Raw genomic sequence first — 21,110 nt, 5'->3', positions numbered from 1 at the left:
CTGGGAAGCAGTAGCCACCTGCACTGGGGAGCAGGCTGGACTCATGGACTGGCACCCGCAAGACAGTGGACTGAGACCGTGAACCTGGGAACGCGCGCGACCGTAGTGCTCATGTTAACCAGACTAAAACCGGGAGCTCAGGAGCACGCACATCCAAACTAAAAACCGGAGCTCCAGAGCGCACACTTGAACTAGACTGAAACCAGGAGTTCAGGAGTGCTTGCGCAACCAGACCTTAAACCGGAGCTCCAGAGCGCCTGCAAACCACACTGAAACAGAGAGCCCGGGAGGGTGCGCGGGGACCGGGGGCGGCTGGCAGTGCTGGAAACACAAAGGACAGACACCTGTGGGCCCTAGAAGTGAGGGCTGGGACACCGGCTGTGGGTCGCACAACGTGGGACGTTGCAGGGTTTTCGGCAGCACCGAAACAGGTAAAGAGGCCAGGAGAGTTCAGTGGAGAGCAGACTGCAATCTCTCTGTTCTGAGACAGAGGCTGGGATATGGCCACTACTGCTCTGACTCTCAGAAGAGCCACAGAAAACTGCCAGGGAAAGCCACCAGAGAACAAAAGCCCGGAAATACCGGTTTGCATTGTGCCCATCACCATCCCCCCTCGCAGGGGACAGGGAGACTCTACCCAAACAGGGTTGCCTGAATATCAGCACGGCAGGCCCCTCCCCCAGGAGGCAGGCTGAAAAATCAAGAAGCCCACATCCCTAAGGTCCCTATAAAACAAGTGCATACTGCCTGGGTCCTGGTCAATAATTTGGGCTCTGGGCAACCCCGCAACCTCTCCTCATCAGAATGAGACGGAGAAATCCCCCCCAAGCAAAGAAAAGATAATGAGTCTGTGGCCTCTGCCACAGAACTGATGGATATGGATATAACCAAATTCTCAGAAATGGAGTTCAGAGTAACAATGGTCAAGATGATGTGTAGACTTGAAAAAAATATTAACGAAAATATTAACGAGAGTATAGAATCTCTAAGGGTGGAAATGAGAGCGAATCTGGCAGAAATGNAAATGAGAGTGAATCTGGCAGAAATTAAAAATGCTATGAATCAAATGCAGTCAAAACTAGATGCTCTGATGGGCAGGGTGAATGAGGCAGAAGAACAAAGTAGTGAATTGGAGGATGGGATGGTAGAAGAGAAAGCTAAATCAGAAACGTGGGTCAAAAAAATCCAATCTCAGGAATGTAGGTTACGGTAGATTACTGACTCAATGAAACGTTCCAATGTCAGAATCATCAGCATCCCTGAGGGGGTGGAGAAAGAGAGAGGTCTAGAAGAGATATTTGAGCAAACTGTAGCTGAAAACTTCCCTAATCTAGCAAAGGAAACAAGCATTAGTGTCCAAGAGGCAGAGAGGACCCCTCCCAAGATCAATCACGACAAATCTATGTCATGTCATAGTGCAATTCGCAAATATTAGATCCAAGGATACAGTATGAAGGCAGCCAGGGTGAAGAAATTTCTCACGTACAGAGGCAAAAATATTAGAATAACGTGAGACCTGTCTACACAGACCTGGAATGAGAGGAAGGGTTAGCAGGATATTTTTAAAGCTCTATCTGCGAAAAACATGCAGCCAAGGATCCTTTATCCAGCAAGGCTGTCATTCAGAACTGATGGAGAGATAAGGACCTTCTAGGATCGGCAGAAACTGACCAAATTCGTAACCACGAAACCAGCCCTATAGGAGATATTGGGGGGGGTTCTATAAATGTAAAAAGGCCCCAAGAGTGCTACAGAACAGAAATTTACAATCTATAGAAACAAAGACTTTACAGGCAACATGACATCATTAAAATCATCTCTCTCAATAACCACGGTTAATGTGAATGGTCTAAATGCTCCCATAAAATGCCACAGGGTTGCAGATTGGATAAAAAGACATGATCCATCCATTTGCTGTCTACAAGAGACTCATTTTGAACCTAAAGATACATCCAGACTGAAAGTGAAGGAATGGAAAACCATTTTTCATGCCAATGGACCTAAAAAGAAAGCTTGAGTAGCAATTCTCATATCAGACAGATTAGATTTTGAACTAAAGACTATTGTTAGAAATACAGAAGGACACTATATTATTCTTAAAGGATGTATCCAACAAGTGGATATGACAATTATAAATATCTATGCCCCCAACAGGGGAGCAGCAAGATACACAAGCCAACTCTTAACCAGAATAAAGAGACATACAGATAAAAATACATTAATAGTAGGGGACCTCAACACTCCACTATCAGCAATAGACAGATCACCTAAGCAGAAAATCAACAAAGAAATGAGAGCTTTGAATGATATACTAGACCAGATGGACCTCATAGATATATACAGACTACACCCCAGAACAACAAAATACTCATTCTTTTCAAATGCTTGTGGAACTTTCTCCAGAATAGACCATATACTGGGTCACAAAACAGGTCTCAACCAATACCAAAAGACTGAAATTATTCCCTGCATATTCTCAGACCACAATGCTTTGAAACTGGAACTCAATCACAAGGAAAAATTTGGAAGAAACTCAAACACTTGGAAACTAAGAATCATCCTGCTCAAGAATGATTGGGTAAACCAGGAAATTAAAAATCAATTTAAACAATTTGTGGAGACCAACGAGAATGAAAACACAATGGTTCAATACCTATGGGACACTGCAAAGGCGGTCCTAAGGGGAAAATATATAGCCATCCAACTCTCACTCAAAAGAATAGAAAAATCTAAAATGCAGTTTTTATATTCTCACCTCAAGAAGCTGGAGCAGGAACAGAAGAACAGGCCTAACCCACTGACAAGGAAGGAGTTGACCAAGATTAGAGCAGAAATCAATGAATTAGAGACCNTTCTATTCAAATGCCCATGGAACATTCTCAAGAATAGATCATGCTCTGGGACACAAAACAGGTCTCAGCCAATACCAAAAGATTGAAATTATCCCCTGCATATTCTCAGACCACAACGCTCTGAAATTGGAACTCAACCACAAGGAAAAACCTGGAAGAAACTCAAACACTTGGAGGCTAAGAACCATCCTGCTCAAGAATGACTCGATAAACCAGGAAATCAAAAAACAAATTAAACAATTTATGGAGACCAACGAGAATGAATACACAACGGTCCAAAACCTATGGGATACTGCAAAGGCAGTCCTAAGGGGGAAATACATAGCCATCCAAGCCTCACTCAAAAGAATAGAAAAATCTAAAATGCAGTTTTTATATTCTCACCTCAAGAAGCTGGAGCAGGAACAGAAGAACAGGCCTAACCCATGCATGAGGAAGGAGTTGACCAAGATTAGAGCAGAAATCAATGAATTAGAAACCAGAACCACAGTAGAGCAGATCAACAGGACTAGAAGCTGGTTCTTTGAGAGAATCCATAAAATTGATAGACCACTGGCAAAACTTGNTAAACAGATTAATTATGAAGAGATTGAAGCAGTGATCAAAAACCTCCCCAAAAACAAGAGTCCAGGGCCTGATGGACTCCCTGAGGAATTCTATNATTCAAAGAAGAAATAATACCTATTCTCCTGAAGCTGTTTCAAAAAATAGAAACAGAAGGAAAACTACCAAACTCATTCTATGAGGCCAGTATTACCCTGATCCCCAAATCAGGCACAGACCTCATCAAAAAGGAGAATTACATTTGATGCATATGGATGCCAAAATTCTCAACAAGATCCTAGCTAATAGGATCCAACAGTACATTGAAAGGATTTTCCATCATGACCAACTGGGATTCATCCCTGGGACATGNTGCTAATAGAATCCAACAGTACATTAAAAGGATTATCCATCATGACCAAGTGGGATTCATCCCTGGGATGCAAGGGTGGTTCAACATTCGCAAATCGATCAGTGTGATAGATCATATCAACAAGAAAAGAGTCAAGAACCATATGAGCCTCTCAATTAATGCAGAAAAAGCATTTGACAAAACACAGCATCCTTTCCTGATTAAAACCCTTCAGAGTGTAGGGAAAGAGGGTACATTCTTCAATTTCATAAAAACCATCTACGAAAAGCCTACTGCAAATATCGTTCTCAATNTTGCACTACTGGGTGTTTACCCCAAAGATACAGACGTAGTGAAGAGAAGGGCCATATGCACCCCAATGTTCATAGCAGCATTGTCCACAATAGCTAAATCGTGGAAGGAGCTGAGATGTCCTTCAACAGATGACTGGATTAAGAAGATGCGGTCCATATATACAGTGGAATATTACTCAGCCATCAAAAAGAACGATTTCTCCACATTTGCTGCAACATGGACGGGACTGGAGGAGATAATGCTAAGCGAAATAAGTCAAGCAGAGAAAGATGATTATCATATGGTTTCACTCATTTATGGAACATAAGAAGTAGGAAGATCGGTAGGAGAAGAAAGGGAAGAAGAAAGGGTGGGGTAAACAGAAGGGGGAATGAACCATGAGAGACTATGGACTCTGGGAAACCAACTGAGGGCTTCAGAGGGGAGGGGGTGGGGGAATGGGATAGGCTGGTGATGGGTATTAAGGAGGACATGTATTGCATGGTGCACTGGGTGTTATACGCAAGTAATGAATCATGGAACTTTACAACAAAAACTAGGGATGTACTGTGTGGTGACTAATATAATAAAAAATTATTATAAAAAAAGAGTTCAATCCCATAATTTTAATAATCATTCAATAAAAAGGAGTATTTACCCTGCATACAAGGTCATCCAACTTGTGGAAAAACTGTTTGCTGCATTTAATCTTCACATCTTCACAAATATCAATTTGTAAAAGTGTTTTCAAGGGTTTGAAATCATTTTTTCTTAAAGCATCATCAATGCATTTTTCCAACTGCTAGAGAAATACAGTTAATGACACAGAGATTGAATCAAAACCAAAATTAGTCACCGTATGCAATCCAGTAATTCAAGAATTGTTGTCACATGAAAATTCTCAAAAGACCTTATAACAATTCACTTATTAAAAAAAAAGAAAAGCTGTCCACTATTAAATGTGGAGTAAAAGAGAGAGATCAAGCTTCTTTCATAGTAGCAAGATTCTACATTGTACACACACACACACTCTACTAATTTTCCACTTTATATCCTTTATCGTAAAGTTATCATTATGTCGAGCTCAAAAAAGAAACCTATTAATGAAAGAAATAAACTTTATAGTAATACTTAACACCACGGATGAAAACCTAACATATCTGAATATTAATTTCTTAATGAGATTTAAATAGTTTTTAAAAAACACATAAAGACAGATAAAAGCACTGTTTGGAAGCTATATCAACATAATTTAATAATTACATATATAATTTATATTACACATTTATAACCTTTACAAAATCCACCATCTTTACTACTGAAGTATAGCATCACTAATAAGGAATTTTTATACTATAATCTGATCACCAGATTTAGTGGTAAATTGCATACATGTTAAATAGATATATTAAGCTTTTTACCAAAATGCAAGTATCTTACAATTTTAAACCCTGTTATAAAAATATCCAGGCATAAATTAAACGTGAATCACTGTGTAATTCTTTTCAATGTAAAAGGCACATGTAAATAATCAGCATCTTCCATAACTCATAAATAACAGATTTTGAAAATAAATCTACTGAAAAATTGGAAGGGTAAAATTTTAAATTATTCCACTCTGACCATTTCATAAAAACAAGTAAGCTTCATTTTTCTTAAAAATATAGCACTTAATACCTATAAACGAAAGTGATTTTAGGAATTAAAATGTTTCCTTCCTTTTTTCCTTTTGGTCTAGGACTACATACCTGGAGATCTGGTCTTATGGGCATTTTGATGTAATTTTAAAACAGCAAAACAAAACGAACACCTGTAAAATAAAACATATGCTTTCAGTATCTTACAATCTATTCTGTATGTTTATCGTCCAAAATCTTGATACACCTAAATAAGCACCAGGGCTTATACCAAAGGCAATAAATAATTTCAAGTTCCTCACTGTTTATGAAATTACATATGTGAATCTGGTCAAGGAAGTTTCTAGAGGAAAGCCTGAAGATCATTTATTCAAAGCCTTCTCTTTTTATAGATTACTTAAATAAATGTCACAAGTCTTGCCAAAAGGTCACAAAACTAGTTAGTGAAAAAAAAAAAAAAGAAACCTGGACCTCTCTCATTAGGGATTCCTGCTATACTTGTGGGAACAAGAAGAAAAATAATCTTGAATTAATGTGTAAATGAAATTCAGTCTAGTAACATAATATTTAATAAGGGGAGAATACGCAAGCATATTGCCAAAGACCAGGCTATATGAGAACAGACAAATATGCAATGAAAGGAGGAAAAGAAAACCTAAGTACACCATCCCTTCAAAGAGGAATGGAAACAGGAAACAACAGGGTTACACTTAGCACCACCTACCATTTTTTTTTAAAGATTTTATTTCTTTATATGAGAAAGAGAGCAGGAGCAGGAAGAGAGGCAGAGGGAGAGGGAGGGGGATAAGCTGACTCCCCCATTGAGCAGGAAGCCCAATGTAGCACTTGATTCCCAAGACCCTGAAATCAGGACCTGAGCAAAGGCAGACACTTAACCAACTGAGCCACGCAGGCACCCCAGCATCACCTACCATCTTGACGAAAGCATTTAATATTTTCAAATGTGATTTGGCCATTAGCTCTATAAAGGAAAAGAAATACCATCTTTTCTAGATATTATAACTGGAACAATTTAAAACTAATCTGTACTATGAAAAGCTTCATAATAGAAAAACCAGGAAATCCAACATAGAGAGGCAACTAATTAACTCAAAATGAATACAGGACTATATATTCATGAGAACAAGTGGTGTTAGTCACAGTCTACTTTCTTATAGATGTGCTAATAGAGAAATTTAAGTGCCAATGAGGGCATAAACATATCGGGCAGACAAAAGGCATGAGTAAAAAAAATCTCTTGTATTTTCAAATTAACTCTAGAGGGGGGAAAAAAAAATTGATCCCCAGAGAAACATTTGCTCTATGTGCATAAGTTTGCAGCACTGTTTTGAGTGAAAAAAATTCAAAAGTACTCATGTAGGAGCTAGGAATGAAAGAGAAGGTGAAGAATAAATAAAATGTGGTATATGATAATCAATTTTGTAAACATAATGGATGAACCAGAATTTTAGATATTTGCAGTCAATTTTAAGTTAAATTAAAAACATGTTGTCAAATGATACATACTGTGTAATGGCATTTATGTGAAATAAAGAAACATTGTCTTATTATTATATCTCTAGGAATAAGTATATACATATTTGTGTGTGTGTATTTGTGTGTGTGGTGGGTGGGAGGGAGAGGGAGACACCGTTGGGACAGTTTGTCAGCTCACTGGGAAGGAAGAGCAGTGAGATGCACAGACTGTAACTTGTTATTTGTCAAAGGCAAGCTTTATTTCTAATTTATGCTTACATGCCTTTTTAAAAGTACAATAAATTCTTGCCAAAATACAAAACATGGGATCGGTAAAATGTAGGTTGGGTTATTGTGAGGGGATGAAAAAGTCCAAGGCATGCCTCCATAGTTAAGCAGCTGGGAAGTCCAGCTGTTCCATCTAAACCTATTCAGGGCCTAGCTGTGATTAAAACCTATCTGGTTTTGCTTGTCTGCTCTGGCCTATATACTAACGGGGCAATTCTAGGTCCATGGCTAGCTGGTAGTTCCAGCATACCAACAACGATTCCAAGATCTCTAAATAGCTGGTAGTCATTTTGTCATTTTGCTTGACTCAGAGAGCTCTGACCCAGAAAATATTGGAAACTCAGGGACCCACTCTTTGCTTCTCCAATTCCAAAGAAGGGGTTTGTCTATTTTCTACTTGGGTTCACTCTTTCCTTAATTCTCCCAAGGCCATCACAGAAAATAGAAATTTAGCCTGATTCTGTTTGAGAATGTCATATCACACATTATTACAAGATTTTAACACACACACACACACACACACACAGAGACTTGCTTCATAGATAGAAAATGGGGGTGGGAAAAGATATGAAAAGTATTATCATAAATACGCAGTAAGAAGTAAGTACTGGAGGTCAACAACCAAATGGGTGATTACTGAGAAACAACGTAGGCTCGAACCTTAAGCATCTGCTATTGGCACTATTATCAAAAGCCTGAAGCTTAAGGGGGTAGCTGTCTGCAGGAGGAACTATTCCTTGGGTGATATGATACAGAATATCACAAAGGAATGAAATGATAAAATGTATAAAAGAAAAATGTTGAGATCTGAAGGAGAGATTCAGACATTCCAATATCTACTCAATACGAATTCCAAAAATTATAAGAAAAAAAATAGTAGGGTAACAACAGTTGAGTTACAGCCAAGAACCTTCTCAAAATAAAAACAGACATCCACAAATTTTAAGAGTCCACTGAATACCAAAGAAGACAAATTTACAAACGCTGTGAGGTTATTTTTGTATAATAAAAGAGAAAATCTTAACTCACAAAAGCAAAAACAAAAGCATGCAAAAGAATAATATGATAGATAACCTGGTCTCACAATAAATTTAGAAATCCGCTGCAAAGGTAGCTTTAAACTTCCCCCTATACTTGGAAACTAAAATATGTTCCTTTGCAGGATATGCGAAGATGGCAAGGACTACATATTTAAGCGAATATGTATACCTACAAAAACCTGTAAGATGTAACCAAAGCAATACTTAAAGTGCAATTCATAGGCTTGGACAAATCTATGAAAACATGAGGAACAGCAGAAGTAGCCCAAAGTAACAGGGTCACAGGACCTCCAGATGGTAAAGTTATTAAACAAATACTTTAAAGTATTTGTGTACATAAAGATTATTCAAAAAGACCGAGACCATTGGCAGAAAACTAGAAACTTGGGTGGGAAGTAAGGAAGGCCACAGAACATTTGAAAAAGAATCACATAATTCTAAAAACAAAAATAGTCAATAACAAAATTATTAAGAACAAAATGGAAAGACACATAGATGAAAATTATAGAAACAGAAGCTATATCAGAAAAAAAATATCCAGAAAGAAACCAAGATACACAAAAATATGAGGAGGGAGACTAGAAGACTGAACACCACAGAAATTAAGTTATGAAGCCCATGTATCTGTCACTGAAATCCTTGGAGATAGTGAATGGGGCAGAAATAATTCCTAAGAAATGATGACAAAGAATTTCCTAAAACCAATAAAAGATATCAAACTATAGATTAAAAAAGCCCCATGAACCTCAGATGGAAAAGAAAAAGAAAACTATACCCAGGTGCACCACAGAAACTGCTGACAATCAAAGACGAAAACATTAAAAGCTGCCAGAGAGTAAAAAAAGATTACTTTTAAATAGCATCAATAAGACTGATAGCTGACAAACAAAAGCTATGAAAGCAGAAGACTTAGAACAGTATCTTTTTTAAAGTGCCTAGAGATTGGACTTACCCTGCATGTTAGACCAGATGGACCTAAAAGACACCTACAGAACATTCCATCCAATAGCAGCAGGATACACATTCTTCTCAAGCACACATGGAAAATTCTCCAACATAAATCATGTTACGTCACAAAACAAGTCTTAATAAATCTAAAAAACTGAAATCATATCAAGCATCTTTTCTGACCACAAGAATATGAAACTAAAAATCAATTACAAGATGAAAACCAAAAATTCTATAATTATGTGAAGATAAAACAACATGCTTCTGACCAACCAATGAATCAAAGGAGAAATTAAAAAAAATACCTCGAGACAAATGATATGGAAAAGCAACATAGCAAAAAAATTATGGAATACAGCAAAAGCAGTTTTAAAAGATACAGTTACGTGATGGGTAGTAAGGAGGGCACGTATTGCATGGTGTACTGAGTGTTATACGCAACTAATGAATCATGGAACTTTACATCAAAAACCAGGGATGTACTGTATGGTGACTAACATAATAAAAAATATTATTATTAAAAAATTGTAAATCAAAAAATAAAATCAAAAAAATCCCAATAATAGAAAAAGATAAAGTTACATGAAAAATGATTACAGTAAAAGAAAAAAGAAAGATCTCAAACAACCTATCTTTGCACCTCAAGCAACTAGAAAAAGAAGAAAAAACTAAGCCCAAAGTTAGTGGAAGGAAGGAAATAAAAACATCTGAGTGGAAATAAATGACAGACTAAAAAGACAATACATCAATGAAAATAAGAGCTAGATTTTTAAAAAGATAAACAAATAGACAAATCTTTGGCCAGAGTTAACAAGGAAAAAAAAGGGGCTCGAATAAAATCATAAATTACAGAAACATTACAGTTCAAATTACAGAGATACAAAGGATCATAAGAGACAATGAACAATTACATGTCAATAAATTGGACAACCTAGAAGAAATGAAACCTAGAAGAAACACATAAGCTAGAGAAATATAAGACTTAATCGTGAAGAAATACAAATTTGAACAGATCAGTCACTAGTATGGGGACTGAATCAGTAATCAAAAACCTCCCAACAAAGGAAATTCCAGGACCAGATGGCTTCACTGGTAAATTCTACTAAACATTCAGAGAACTAAAACTAATCCTTCTCAACCTCTTCCCAAAAACAGAAGAGGAGGATGCTTCCAGTCCCACTTCATGAGTATTATCCTGATACCAAAGCCAGACAAGGACACTACAAGAAATTACAAAGTGCTAAGGAAAAAGAAAAGAAAAGAGGAAAGAAAAGAGAGAAAGAGAGAAAGAAATTACAAAGTGCTGAAAGAAAAAACTACAAACTGTAATTCTATAACCAACAAAAATACTACTAAAAAATACAGGGAAGAGGTTTAGAGGAAACATATCTCCATATAATAAAGGCCATATATGAAAAACACACAGCTAACATCATACTCAATGGAGAAAAACAGAGCTTACCCCCTAAGATCAGGAGCAAGAGGAAGGATGTCCACTCTCACCACTTTTATTCAATACAGTACTGCAAGTCCTAGCCACAGCAGTCAGAAAATAAATAAATAAATGGAATTCAAATCGGTAAAGAAAAAATAAAACTCTCATTATTTGCAGATGATAGGATACTATCCACAGAAAACCCTAAAGACTCCACTAAAATACTACCAGAACTGATAACTGAATTCAATAAGGTCATAGGATACAAATCATAGGATACAAAATCAACATGCAGAAATCCATTGCATTTCTATACACTAATAATGAAGGGGCAGAAAGAGAAATTAAGAAAACAATTTCATTTACAACTGCACCAAAAATAATAAAATCCCTAGGAATAAACTTAACCAAGGAAGAGAAAGACCTGTACTCTGAAAACTATAAAACACTGATGAAAGAAACTGAAGATGACACAAATAAATGGAATACTACTGGGACTGGGAGAACAAATATTGTTAAAATTTTGTTTTAAAATATTGTTAAAATCCATACTACGCAAAGCCATCTGTAGATTTAATACAATCCCTGTCAAAATACCAACAGCACTCTTCACAGAACTAGAGCAAATAATCCTAAAATTTGATTGACCCACAAAGACTCCAAATAGCCAAATCAATCTTGAAAAAGAATAAAACTGGAACAATAACGATCCCAGATTTCAAGATATACTACAAATCTGTAGTAATCAAAACTGCATGGTACTTGCAGAAAAAGACACATAGATGAAGAGAACAGAAAGCACAGAAATAAATCCATGATTAGTTATATCATCAGTTAATCTATGACAAAGAAGACAAGAATATACAATGGGAAAAAGACAGTCTCTTCAACAAATGGTGCTAGGAAAACTGGACAGCCACATGCAAAACAATGAAACTGGATCACTTTCTCACACTATACACAAAAATAAATTCAAAATGGATTAAGAACTAAATGTGAAACCTGAAACCATAAAAATTCTAAGGGAGCACAGGCAGTAATTTCTCTGACAGCAGCCATAGCAACATTTTTCTAGATAGATCTCCTAAGGCACAGAAAACAAAATAAAAAACAAACCATTGGTACTACATCAAAATAAACCATCTGCACAGCAAAGAAAACAATCAACAAAACAAAAAGACAACCTACTGAATGGCAGAAGATATTTGCAAATGATATATATGATAAGGGGTTGTGTTCAAAATACAAAAAGAACTTATACAACTCAACACTAAAAAAAAAAAAAATTAAAAAAATGAACAAAAGACATAAACAGACATTTCTCCAAAGAGACATACAGGTGGCCAACAGACACATGAAATAATGCTCAACAATAACTCATCATCAGGAAAATACAAATCAAAACAATGAGATCACTTCACACCTGTTTGAACGGTGAAAATCAACAACACAAGAAGCAACTGTTGCCAAGGATGTGGAGAAAAAGGAAACTTGGTGGGAATGCAAACTGGTGCAGCCACTCTGGAAAACAGTATAGACACTCCTCAAAAAAAACAGAACTACCGTATGATCCAGTAATTCCACTCCAGGTTATTTACTGAAAGAATACAAAAACACAAATTTGAAAAGATATATGCACCCCTACGTTTCCTGCAGCATTATTTACAGTAGCCAAATTACAGAAACAGGCCAAGTGTTCATCAATGAATAACACAGAAGATGTGGTATATATATACAATGGAATACTACTCAGCCATAAAAAAGAATGACATCGTGCCATTTGCAACTACAGAGTATAATAAGTGAAATAAGTCAGAGAATGAAAAATACCATATGATTTCAATCATATGTGGAATTTAAGAAATAAAAAAAGAAACAAACAAAAAACAGACTCTTAAATATAGAGAACTGTTGGTTACCAGAGGGAAGGAGAGTAGGAGGATGGGTGAAATAGGTGAAAGCAATTAAAGATTACTTATTGTGATGAGCACTGAGTAATGTATAGAACTGTTGAATCCCTATATTGTATACCTGAAACTAACATAACACTGTACACTAATTATACTGGAATTTAAAATTTTTAAAAATAAAGTAAAAAAGGGAAGAATAATCCTATTTGATATTAAAACATATTACAAAGTCACAATTACTAAAGAAAAAAGTGTTAAGAATAGGAAATAAATGGATCGATAAAACAGAAGAGAGTTCAAACGCATACCTAAACATATGCTGTAAGTTCATGTATATATAAGGTTTTATGAATCAAAGGGGAAACAGTAAACTAGTTGATAAATAGTATTAGGAAAATTGACTCGCCATATGAAAAAAAATTAGACCTCTATTCTCCACGTTCACAAAAATAAGCTATAAATTCATTAATTACCTAAGGTAATAAGTAAATGTTTAAAAAGTACCAGAAGGGAATACAGGAGGATATCTTTATGACTTTGCAATACAGAAGGATTTAAGACATGGAAAGCACAAAGCATAAAAATAAGAACTTTTTGTACATCATTCACTCCCACACACACAATTTTATTAAGGAGCACAAAGGAATCTCTGTTCACTCAGAATCTACCACTGGCCCAGCAAGTCCTATAACTGTGAACACATATATTCATTCTTGTAACTCAAACCTTCAGGCCCCAAAGAAACATTTTCCTTGTCTATGCCTTCAAAAGAAGGGGACTTCAGTTAATTACATTATTCTGTTTATTTTGTTATGTTAGAAAACTATTTTAAAAAGTTGGGGTGCCTGAGTGGCTCAGTCACTTGGGCATCTGGCTCTTGGTTTCAGCTCAGGTCATGATCTCATGGGTTGTGATACTGAGTCCCTCTTAGGGCTCTCCATGCTCAGCAGGGAGTTGGCTTGGAGATTCTCTCCCTCTGCCTGCCCCCCCTCCAGCTCACACTCTCTGAAATAAATAAATAAATCTGTAAAAAAAAAAAAAATTAAGGGGGGAGGAGGCCAAAACAATGCTGAGAAGGTTGTAGGTTGTGCCAATACGGACATTTTTCTCTATGTTTTAGAATGGAGGGAGAATTTGAGAAACCTGAGTGGTCAGGTATGAGAAAAGATATTAATTCACTGCCAAATCCTTCCTCTAGCACAGCAAAAATATAGTTGTTTGTTGCATAATGAAGAACTGCTTCCTAATAGTGCCAAATGTCCATTTTCTTGCTTTTCTTGGCATTCCAACTTGTGGCTCTGAAGTACTAGCAACTTAGTACACAGTATTTGCAACAGTTGCACATGGCAACTGAGGAACATTTTGTAGTTCTAAGCCATTCATACTATTCTTTAACTTGTACACATGCAAATCTGCACATAAACTGCACGAACACAATATGGATTCTAAATGGCAGAGGACAAGTAAACATTAGGATACTTAAATAATTTAATTTAAATACTTAAACATTTAATAAATTAAAAATAGTTTCAGTATTATTAAAATAATTTTATTTATGATTAATGTTCATTAATAATTCATATTTTAATCTTAAGAGAATTTTAATATTTCAAAAAATTTTTAAGAAAAAAAGATTTTAAAAGTCGCCTCCACATCCATGGTGGAGCCCAATTCAGGGCTTGAATTCATGACCCTGAGATTAAGACCTGAGCTGAGATCAAGGACACTTAACTAACTGGGCCATGCAGGCACCCCTAAAGGAAAAATATTTTTTGTACTATTTCATGTTTTTGATGAAAATGAACTCAAATCAGTCTATTTTGAACACAATTCCATATTGTTTTAATCTTTAAATCATACTGTCAATAGAACACAAAAGTAAGTCTTGATTGTAACATATTTGTTAATTTATCTAAAATGAAAATAAAATTATGGAATATATACTAATTTCTAATTTTATAGGTATATGTTTTATTACTTATTCAAAATTCACCAATCATCAAATATCCGTAATAAGTGAATTCAGTTATCTTTGATATTTTGCCAGCATTCAGTCAAGAAAATAGCTTTACACATATTGATCTACTTTGTTGCAATCAAGGTACGTTTGTAACAGACCAGAACATTTTATTTCACAATTTGAAAACTTGATTAAAAAGTTTAAATACTTAAAATACATTTAAGGGACATTAGTGTGTATGGTTTTCCTAGGGCCAGCAACTGCGGGGAAAGGCATGCCTACTTCATTATACTTTTCTGTCTTCACATCTAGAATATGAATTTGAATTTAACAGGTAGTTTACGAAGACATGAAATACAGCACAGAATTAGTTATGGCCAAGAGGCACAAAAATGCTAACAAGAATGGTTTAGTTCCCAGACTACCGTCCTGCAAGAAGTCGGCCAAGGAAAAGGAAAACTGATTAGTATCTACACAGGCAGACTCGAAAGTAAGGAAACTAAACTATGCAGTGACTCCTCCCTCCTTCCCAAGGCTGACTACACACTGGCTTCGACGGAACCAAAAACTCAGCACCCTTCACTGGACAGGTCAAACATTTGCAGCTGAGAGGTTCAGGATCACTCTAGAAGGAAACAAAAGCGAGGCACTCATCTACACCAAGAGCAGACAAGCTAAAGCACCCTCACAAAGCGCTATGCAACAGAACGAGGGTCAGGGAGATGACCTAAGAAACGCAGCACAGATTCGCACTTACGCAAGAGGAGTGTGGGGTTGTGCTTCCGGCTAAGCAGGCTTTGAACCCTGGGCTATTATCTTTTTTACACTATTTCATGTTTTTCATGCCACAACTATGTTGTATTCAATGTGAGGGCATGAATGCGTACGTATGCAGGCAGATACAACGACTAGGGCTTTGAGAAGGACCCGGCAAGCTGACAGGAGGCGCACACTGTCCTCCCAAAGCCCAGTGGATCAGTGCAAGGTCCGTGCTCCAGCACCGCACAGACATTTACAAACGTGGATGAAAGGCTAACCTGAACCCGGACGAGGACCAGGGAGAAACACCGCCCTCCCTCCTCACTCGAAGGGACCCGCCGGCGATCTCAGCGAACACCCGTGATGGCCTCGCCGCGGAGTGAGGCGCACGCATCTATTTTATTAGGAGCCAGGCGCGGCGGCGCTCAGGAGCTAAGACTGGGGCTCTGGAGGCATGGCCCGCCCGGAGCGCAGCGCGCGGAGACAGCCTGGCTGCCACAGGTGGACGCGCCGCAAGCCACGCCCCGCCCCGCAGCCCCAGCCAACCGCGGACGGCGGGGGCGGGGCCTGGAGCTACCACACCTGCGGCGTCCATCAGGCGCGTCCGCACCGCGCGGCCCACAGCCCATAGCCTGCCGCCCGCCGCCCGCCCCCACAAGCGTACCCCGACACGCGCGCGAAGTGCGGACCCGGCCCCTGCCCGCCCCGAGATCGGCGCGAGGCCCACCCGGCCGGAGTGGTCCCCTCAGCCGCGCCGCCCCGGCCGTTTCCACAACGGCTCCGCCTCAACCGTCGGGAGCCTGGCCGTCCTCCCGCTCGCACACCCGCCGCTGCCAGGGACCGGCCCGGCGCCGCGGTCCCCCTCCAGGCAGCCCCGCCGCCAAGGAGGCCCGTCCCGGCGCCCGGCTCTACCTGCGGCTAAAGGAGGCCTCCCCGTCCGGCCCCGGGAGCCGCAGCCTCGGCCGCCGCCTCGCGTCGTGTCTCCGGCCTCGGCGACAGCCGCGGCTCTTCAAGGGGCCGACGGAGGGCGGGAAGCGCCCCGCCCAATCAGCGCTGCGTGCGTTCGGAATCCTGTCCAATCAGCGCAGCCCGCAGTCCAGGCTCCGCCCCTCGTGCCCGTCGGCGACGAAGGGGTCGCCCGAGGCCGGAGCCAGGGGCGCCGCGGTGGGTGTGGCTCCGCGCCGGGCCGGCCGCGCAGGGTAAGTGGACTGCGGCGCTGGCCCCGGCCCCGGCCGGGCCCCAGAGGAGGTGCCGGCGTCCCTGCCTGACCCTGCACTGCCCTCCCGCGGTGCGAACGTGCCCTGGAGCCCAGACTTGACTCCCTGCAGGACACCGGCCGGTAGGGCGGGAGGGCACCAGCGGGCCCGGGAAGACCTCTGGGCTGACCACAAGACCCTGGACGGCGACGGCTGGACGGGGTCCGGGGACCTGGGGACACCTGCCGAACCTGCGAGGGTGCGAGGGCCTGACTCCCCCCCGCCCCCCGGGGAGCCCCGGCTGCGGCCCACAGAGGACGGCCTAGCGAGGCCGGGCTGGACCCCCAGAGCCCGGCGCCTGGCCCGCTGCTGCCCAACTTACTGGGACTGGCACCTGCGGCACTGGCCACGCCCACCTGGGGGCCACGCCCCCACCCGTTTCCTAGAAGCAGGTGGTGCCAGGGTCCGCGGCCCTCATTAGCCAAACCCCAGACTCCTGGGGGACATTAGGCTGCGGCTACATCGGCGTGGTACTGAGCACAATCACCAACAACGTATCCTGAGGCTTTTTAGAGTATTTGCACCTAAAATATCAGTTTAAATGTTAAGATCAATGGATGCTTGTGTAAAATAGGAAGCAATTCAGAAACGGGTACAGCAGACAAGCACTTCAGAATTTAAAGTACTGATCTCTCATCTTGCCACTTTTTAGTAGAGGAAAAATGGTTAAGAATCCTTTTTGTTGTTTCACGGGTCTGGAAAGCATGGGAATTGTTTAGTAAACTACCACATGGAAGATAAAAGCAGATCATCTTATTTGAATTGTTTTTAAATAGGGTTTGAGTATGGTGTCAGGAGGAAAGCCTTATCAATCAATCATAATTGGATTTCCAATTAAATTTAACAAGCACATCCTGTCACAGGGCAGAGCACGTGGACTTTGGTCTAGGTTTGAATGCTGTGCTGCTTACCAGCTGCGGGTCTTTAGAAGAATTACTTAAACCTCTCTGAGCTTCATTCTCATCAGCTGAGAAAGCAGGGATATTATCTACCAGGTCAGTTTCAGACTTCAATGAAATCAGTTGCATGCAGTACCTATCACTGGGGGCAAGCCAATAAGATGAGTACACAATAAATGTTAGCCTCCTCCTACGTGCCAGGCTTTGTACTGGATGAGGGTCACAATTGGGGAGGCGGATACACACTCATTACTCCACACACAGGATTCGGTAAGCATTAAAGAATCACTATCCTATACCCTACATTCCCTTAGAGCTTTCATCAGATGTTAACACTGACCTGGCCTAAAAGATTGCATTTCAGTTTCTCAAGGACATACACGGCTGTGCTGCTGGAGCTGAGGTGCAATCCTACAATTTTCCTTTTTTAGGCAAGGCACTAAATTTGGTAGTGTTTTAGATTATCTTAGACTTATGCATGAAATGATTTAAACAAGAAGTTTCTAAAGTCTTGTTTCTACAATTAGACCACAAGAAAGACACGCCTGAGATAACAATTTTTGCACATACTTTAATATTTAGGCTTGAGTGAAATCATCTTAAATGACCTTAAAATATGTTGGAGGAGACACCCCCACAATTGCACAGTCCACTGCAAAATTTTAACATCTAAGCAATATAACTATTTTAGGATCTGAAAGTTCTCCTTAAGCTGAGCTTTATCAACTTCTTTATCAACTAGGCAGGTATATTTAAGTTTTTAAATTTTTAAATGTTGATTTTTTTAAAGGCACGTTGAGGTTCTCTTAATATCGAAGATAAAACATTTGCTGTATATTCCATGACCAGAACCTTTTTGACAAATGACTTTCACATGAATAAGATTCTTTACATGCCTTTACACAACAATACATTTGGCAGCTCTAACTCTTATACCTGAATGCTCTGGACAATTGTCTTGCACTCTGGGCTGGGGCCAAGGACACAACAGCCAAGGCTCTCACAGGCTTGCTGACCTAATTGGACAGTTTATTAAACAGCACAAAATGGAGCCAGGCTTCTGTCTCTCTTGCATGTCAATGTAGTGCACAGTGTGAATAGCCAAAGGTTGTTCAACTGAATTACAACACTTTAAATAAAAATTCAGTGTTCTTATTATCAAAAGGTACCAAAGAAAGGGATCCCTCTTAGAATTTTAGAAACACAGAAGTTGCAATTATAAAAACAAATTGGTTAAAAGGCAGAACACATCTTTTACATAGTGATTTGACAAATGTCAATAAGTATCCAAAAATTTAGAGTTAATTCATTGGTGATAGCTATCACAAATTAATGACACTGGTTTCAACTGTATCAGAACCAAAATTCACAAGTTGGAGACCTTGTTCAGCTTGGCTGGGTTTTCACACTTCAGTGTTAGCACCTACTGTCAGAGGTCGTCCTGGCATTCAGCAGGGGACAAAGGCCTTGACTTCTTAGTTGGAGATACAAATCTAATAAAGAAGGAAAAGTATTTAACATTTTAAAAACTGGGGCAGGGGAGGGGGGAGACCAGACAATGTTAGAAACTCTCCTGTCTGAAGGCACAAAGAATAAAGTTGGCAGATAGCTGATAAAACTGGGAATATATAAATACAATTTAAGACAATTAAAAAGTATAAATTTTGGTGATTTTTCCTCCAGGGCTCCGGCTATTGATGAAAACACCTGCCAGTTCCACTTGATAACCTGACTTCCTGAAGGATGACTGCTGGAATTTTCTGACACTTAAGCAGACATAAAAAGAGTCACCTTAGTCATCGAAAAGGTAATTGCAAAGGGCATTGTTGCCTGAAATTTCTCTAGAGTTGCCTGGAAATTGAAATAACTTAAGGCAGAATTTCTTAAAATGTTTAGGTATTCTCAAACCTAAACAGAATGGCCTGATAACACGCAGATACATAATGATCAAAGACAAAGAAGGAGAACACAGGAGGTAAGAGGAGAGACTGCAAGAGAAGGGACTGTTTCGCTAGTTTTCAAAGTCAAGCTTTTCCCCCTTTGGCTGTCGTCGTAGAAGACACACGGCCTAACCAGGGCAGCCTGAACTCCCAGGAATGGCTGTGTGATGACTGATGAGGCATCAATTTCTTGCCTATTAATAGTTTCCCACTGTTAGAAGTCTACAGACATGGGCAAGCAAACCTAGTCTCAGGTTTTCCTTGTCCCAGGGCAGAAATGCCTAAGGGACCATGATGGGAGTCACACCGTACATTCTGTTAACAATGGTCACAAACACACAGGACTTAGTTTTTAGCTTGTTAAATCCAGAATGTTCCTGAGAAGGCATCCAATAAGGGTAAAATGTTCCAACATCACAATAATAAATAACAGCTACGTTTACAGAGATCCAATCAGGACACATGCAAAAGCCACAGGCTTTCCTAGCAGGAGGATGCAGGCCTTTCCAAAACACCAACCAACCCACCAACCAACCCACCGCACCTGGGCCCTCTCCAGAGGGGCCGACACCGCCACGTATCCACCCACCCATCACCCTCCCCCAGCGCATTATACAAGTCGGCCTTTGGCCACCTGAGGCTACTTTTTAGACCTAATGACACGGACATTTCAAGTAGAGGATGGGAAGGGCCACCGCCCAGGAACCTTGCAGCGGGAAGTGAAGTCAGAAGACTCAGGCTCGGGGTGGGGTGTGAGGAAACGAAACCGCCTAGACCGGAGAGCCCAGCTAGGGAAACACTGCGGCTGGGCTTAGATGCGACGGCCTCAGATGAAGTGGATCCAGCTCTCTTCGCACTCGCCGCGAGGCATGTGCAGCGCGTGGTTGCGGCACGTGAGGCTGTAGTCTCGGCCATGGTTGTTGTCCCAGTACTCGGCGCCGGCCACTCGGTAGCGCAGCGCGAAGTGCACGCGTGAGCCCAGCGCCAGCAGGAAGGGCGGCACCGGGAAGCCGAAGGCGAAGACATCCTCTGTGCCCTCAGCGCCCGCGGACCCGCGCCACCGGGCCACTGCCTCATGCGCGCTCTGCCAGTCTGAGAAGGTGTAGCGCACCGCCACCTGCTTCTCGAAGGCCACGTTGCGCACGCGCACAGTGCCGCTGATGCCCAGGTCCGAGCAGGTGACGCGCTCCAAACAGACCAGCTGCTGCCCCAGGCGCTCGCTGAAGTCGGTGGCCTCGATGGGCGGCAGGAAGTCGGGCACCAGGCACTGCAGGGTGAACTCCAAGTCCTGGCTGCTGCAGCACAGGTCTGAGTTGATGGCGAGGCGCGACAGCACGTGCAGTGGCACCGACGGGTCGTCGCCGGCGTTGAACACCTTGACCTGCGCCAGCTCCAGGCCCAGCGCGTCGGCAAAGCGCACGCGGAGCTGCCGGCTGCAGCCCGGCCGGCAAGCGGCTCCCGGCGCGCCCCCGGCCTTCTGGCGGCGCTCGGGCGAGCTGGGCAGCGAGCGCGCCCGGCAGG

The 21,110-nt window shown here is 41.0% G+C and overlaps 2 protein-coding genes across 23 annotated transcripts in view; both read right to left on the bottom strand.

Moving 5' to 3' along the window:
• The window catches only part of SYCP2 (synaptonemal complex protein 2), an 89,872-nt gene that overhangs the window by 68,431 nt on the left and 331 nt on the right, over positions 1 to 21,110 (bottom strand). For 4 of the 22 annotated variants that reach the window (XR_004619419.1, XM_034640058.1, XM_034640059.1 and 1 more), the window contains exons 1-3: positions 17,662 to 18,069; positions 5,790 to 5,851; positions 4,700 to 4,843 (exon numbers count right to left, since the gene is read on the bottom strand). Coding sequence is in view for 18 of the 22 variants with exons in the window: in XM_034640058.1 (XP_034495949.1) it covers positions 4,700 to 4,843; positions 5,790 to 5,813 (168 nt within the window). In the remaining 4 variants the exon portion in view is untranslated. Of the gene's footprint in view, positions 1 to 4,699; positions 4,844 to 5,789; positions 5,858 to 15,772; positions 15,998 to 16,406; positions 16,509 to 17,661; positions 18,070 to 20,256; positions 20,393 to 21,110 lie in introns of those variants that run through there. The other 18 variants (XR_004619420.1, XM_034640053.1, XM_034640052.1 and 15 more) reach the window with 12 other exon arrangements.
• On the bottom strand, positions 18,207 to 21,108 carry PPP1R3D (protein phosphatase 1 regulatory subunit 3D; the record flags this gene model as incomplete). Its single annotated transcript, XM_034641575.1, has 1 exon — positions 18,207 to 21,108. A coding segment is annotated over one exon (693 nt), but the record flags the coding sequence as incomplete, so codon positions are not given.

Source organism: Ailuropoda melanoleuca, chromosome 13 (genome assembly GCF_002007445.2).
Source record: "Ailuropoda melanoleuca isolate Jingjing chromosome 13, ASM200744v2, whole genome shotgun sequence".
In the NCBI taxonomy this organism is placed as follows: domain Eukaryota; kingdom Metazoa; phylum Chordata; class Mammalia; order Carnivora; family Ursidae; genus Ailuropoda; species Ailuropoda melanoleuca.
This window is presented reverse-complemented; position numbering and strand designations above follow the sequence as displayed.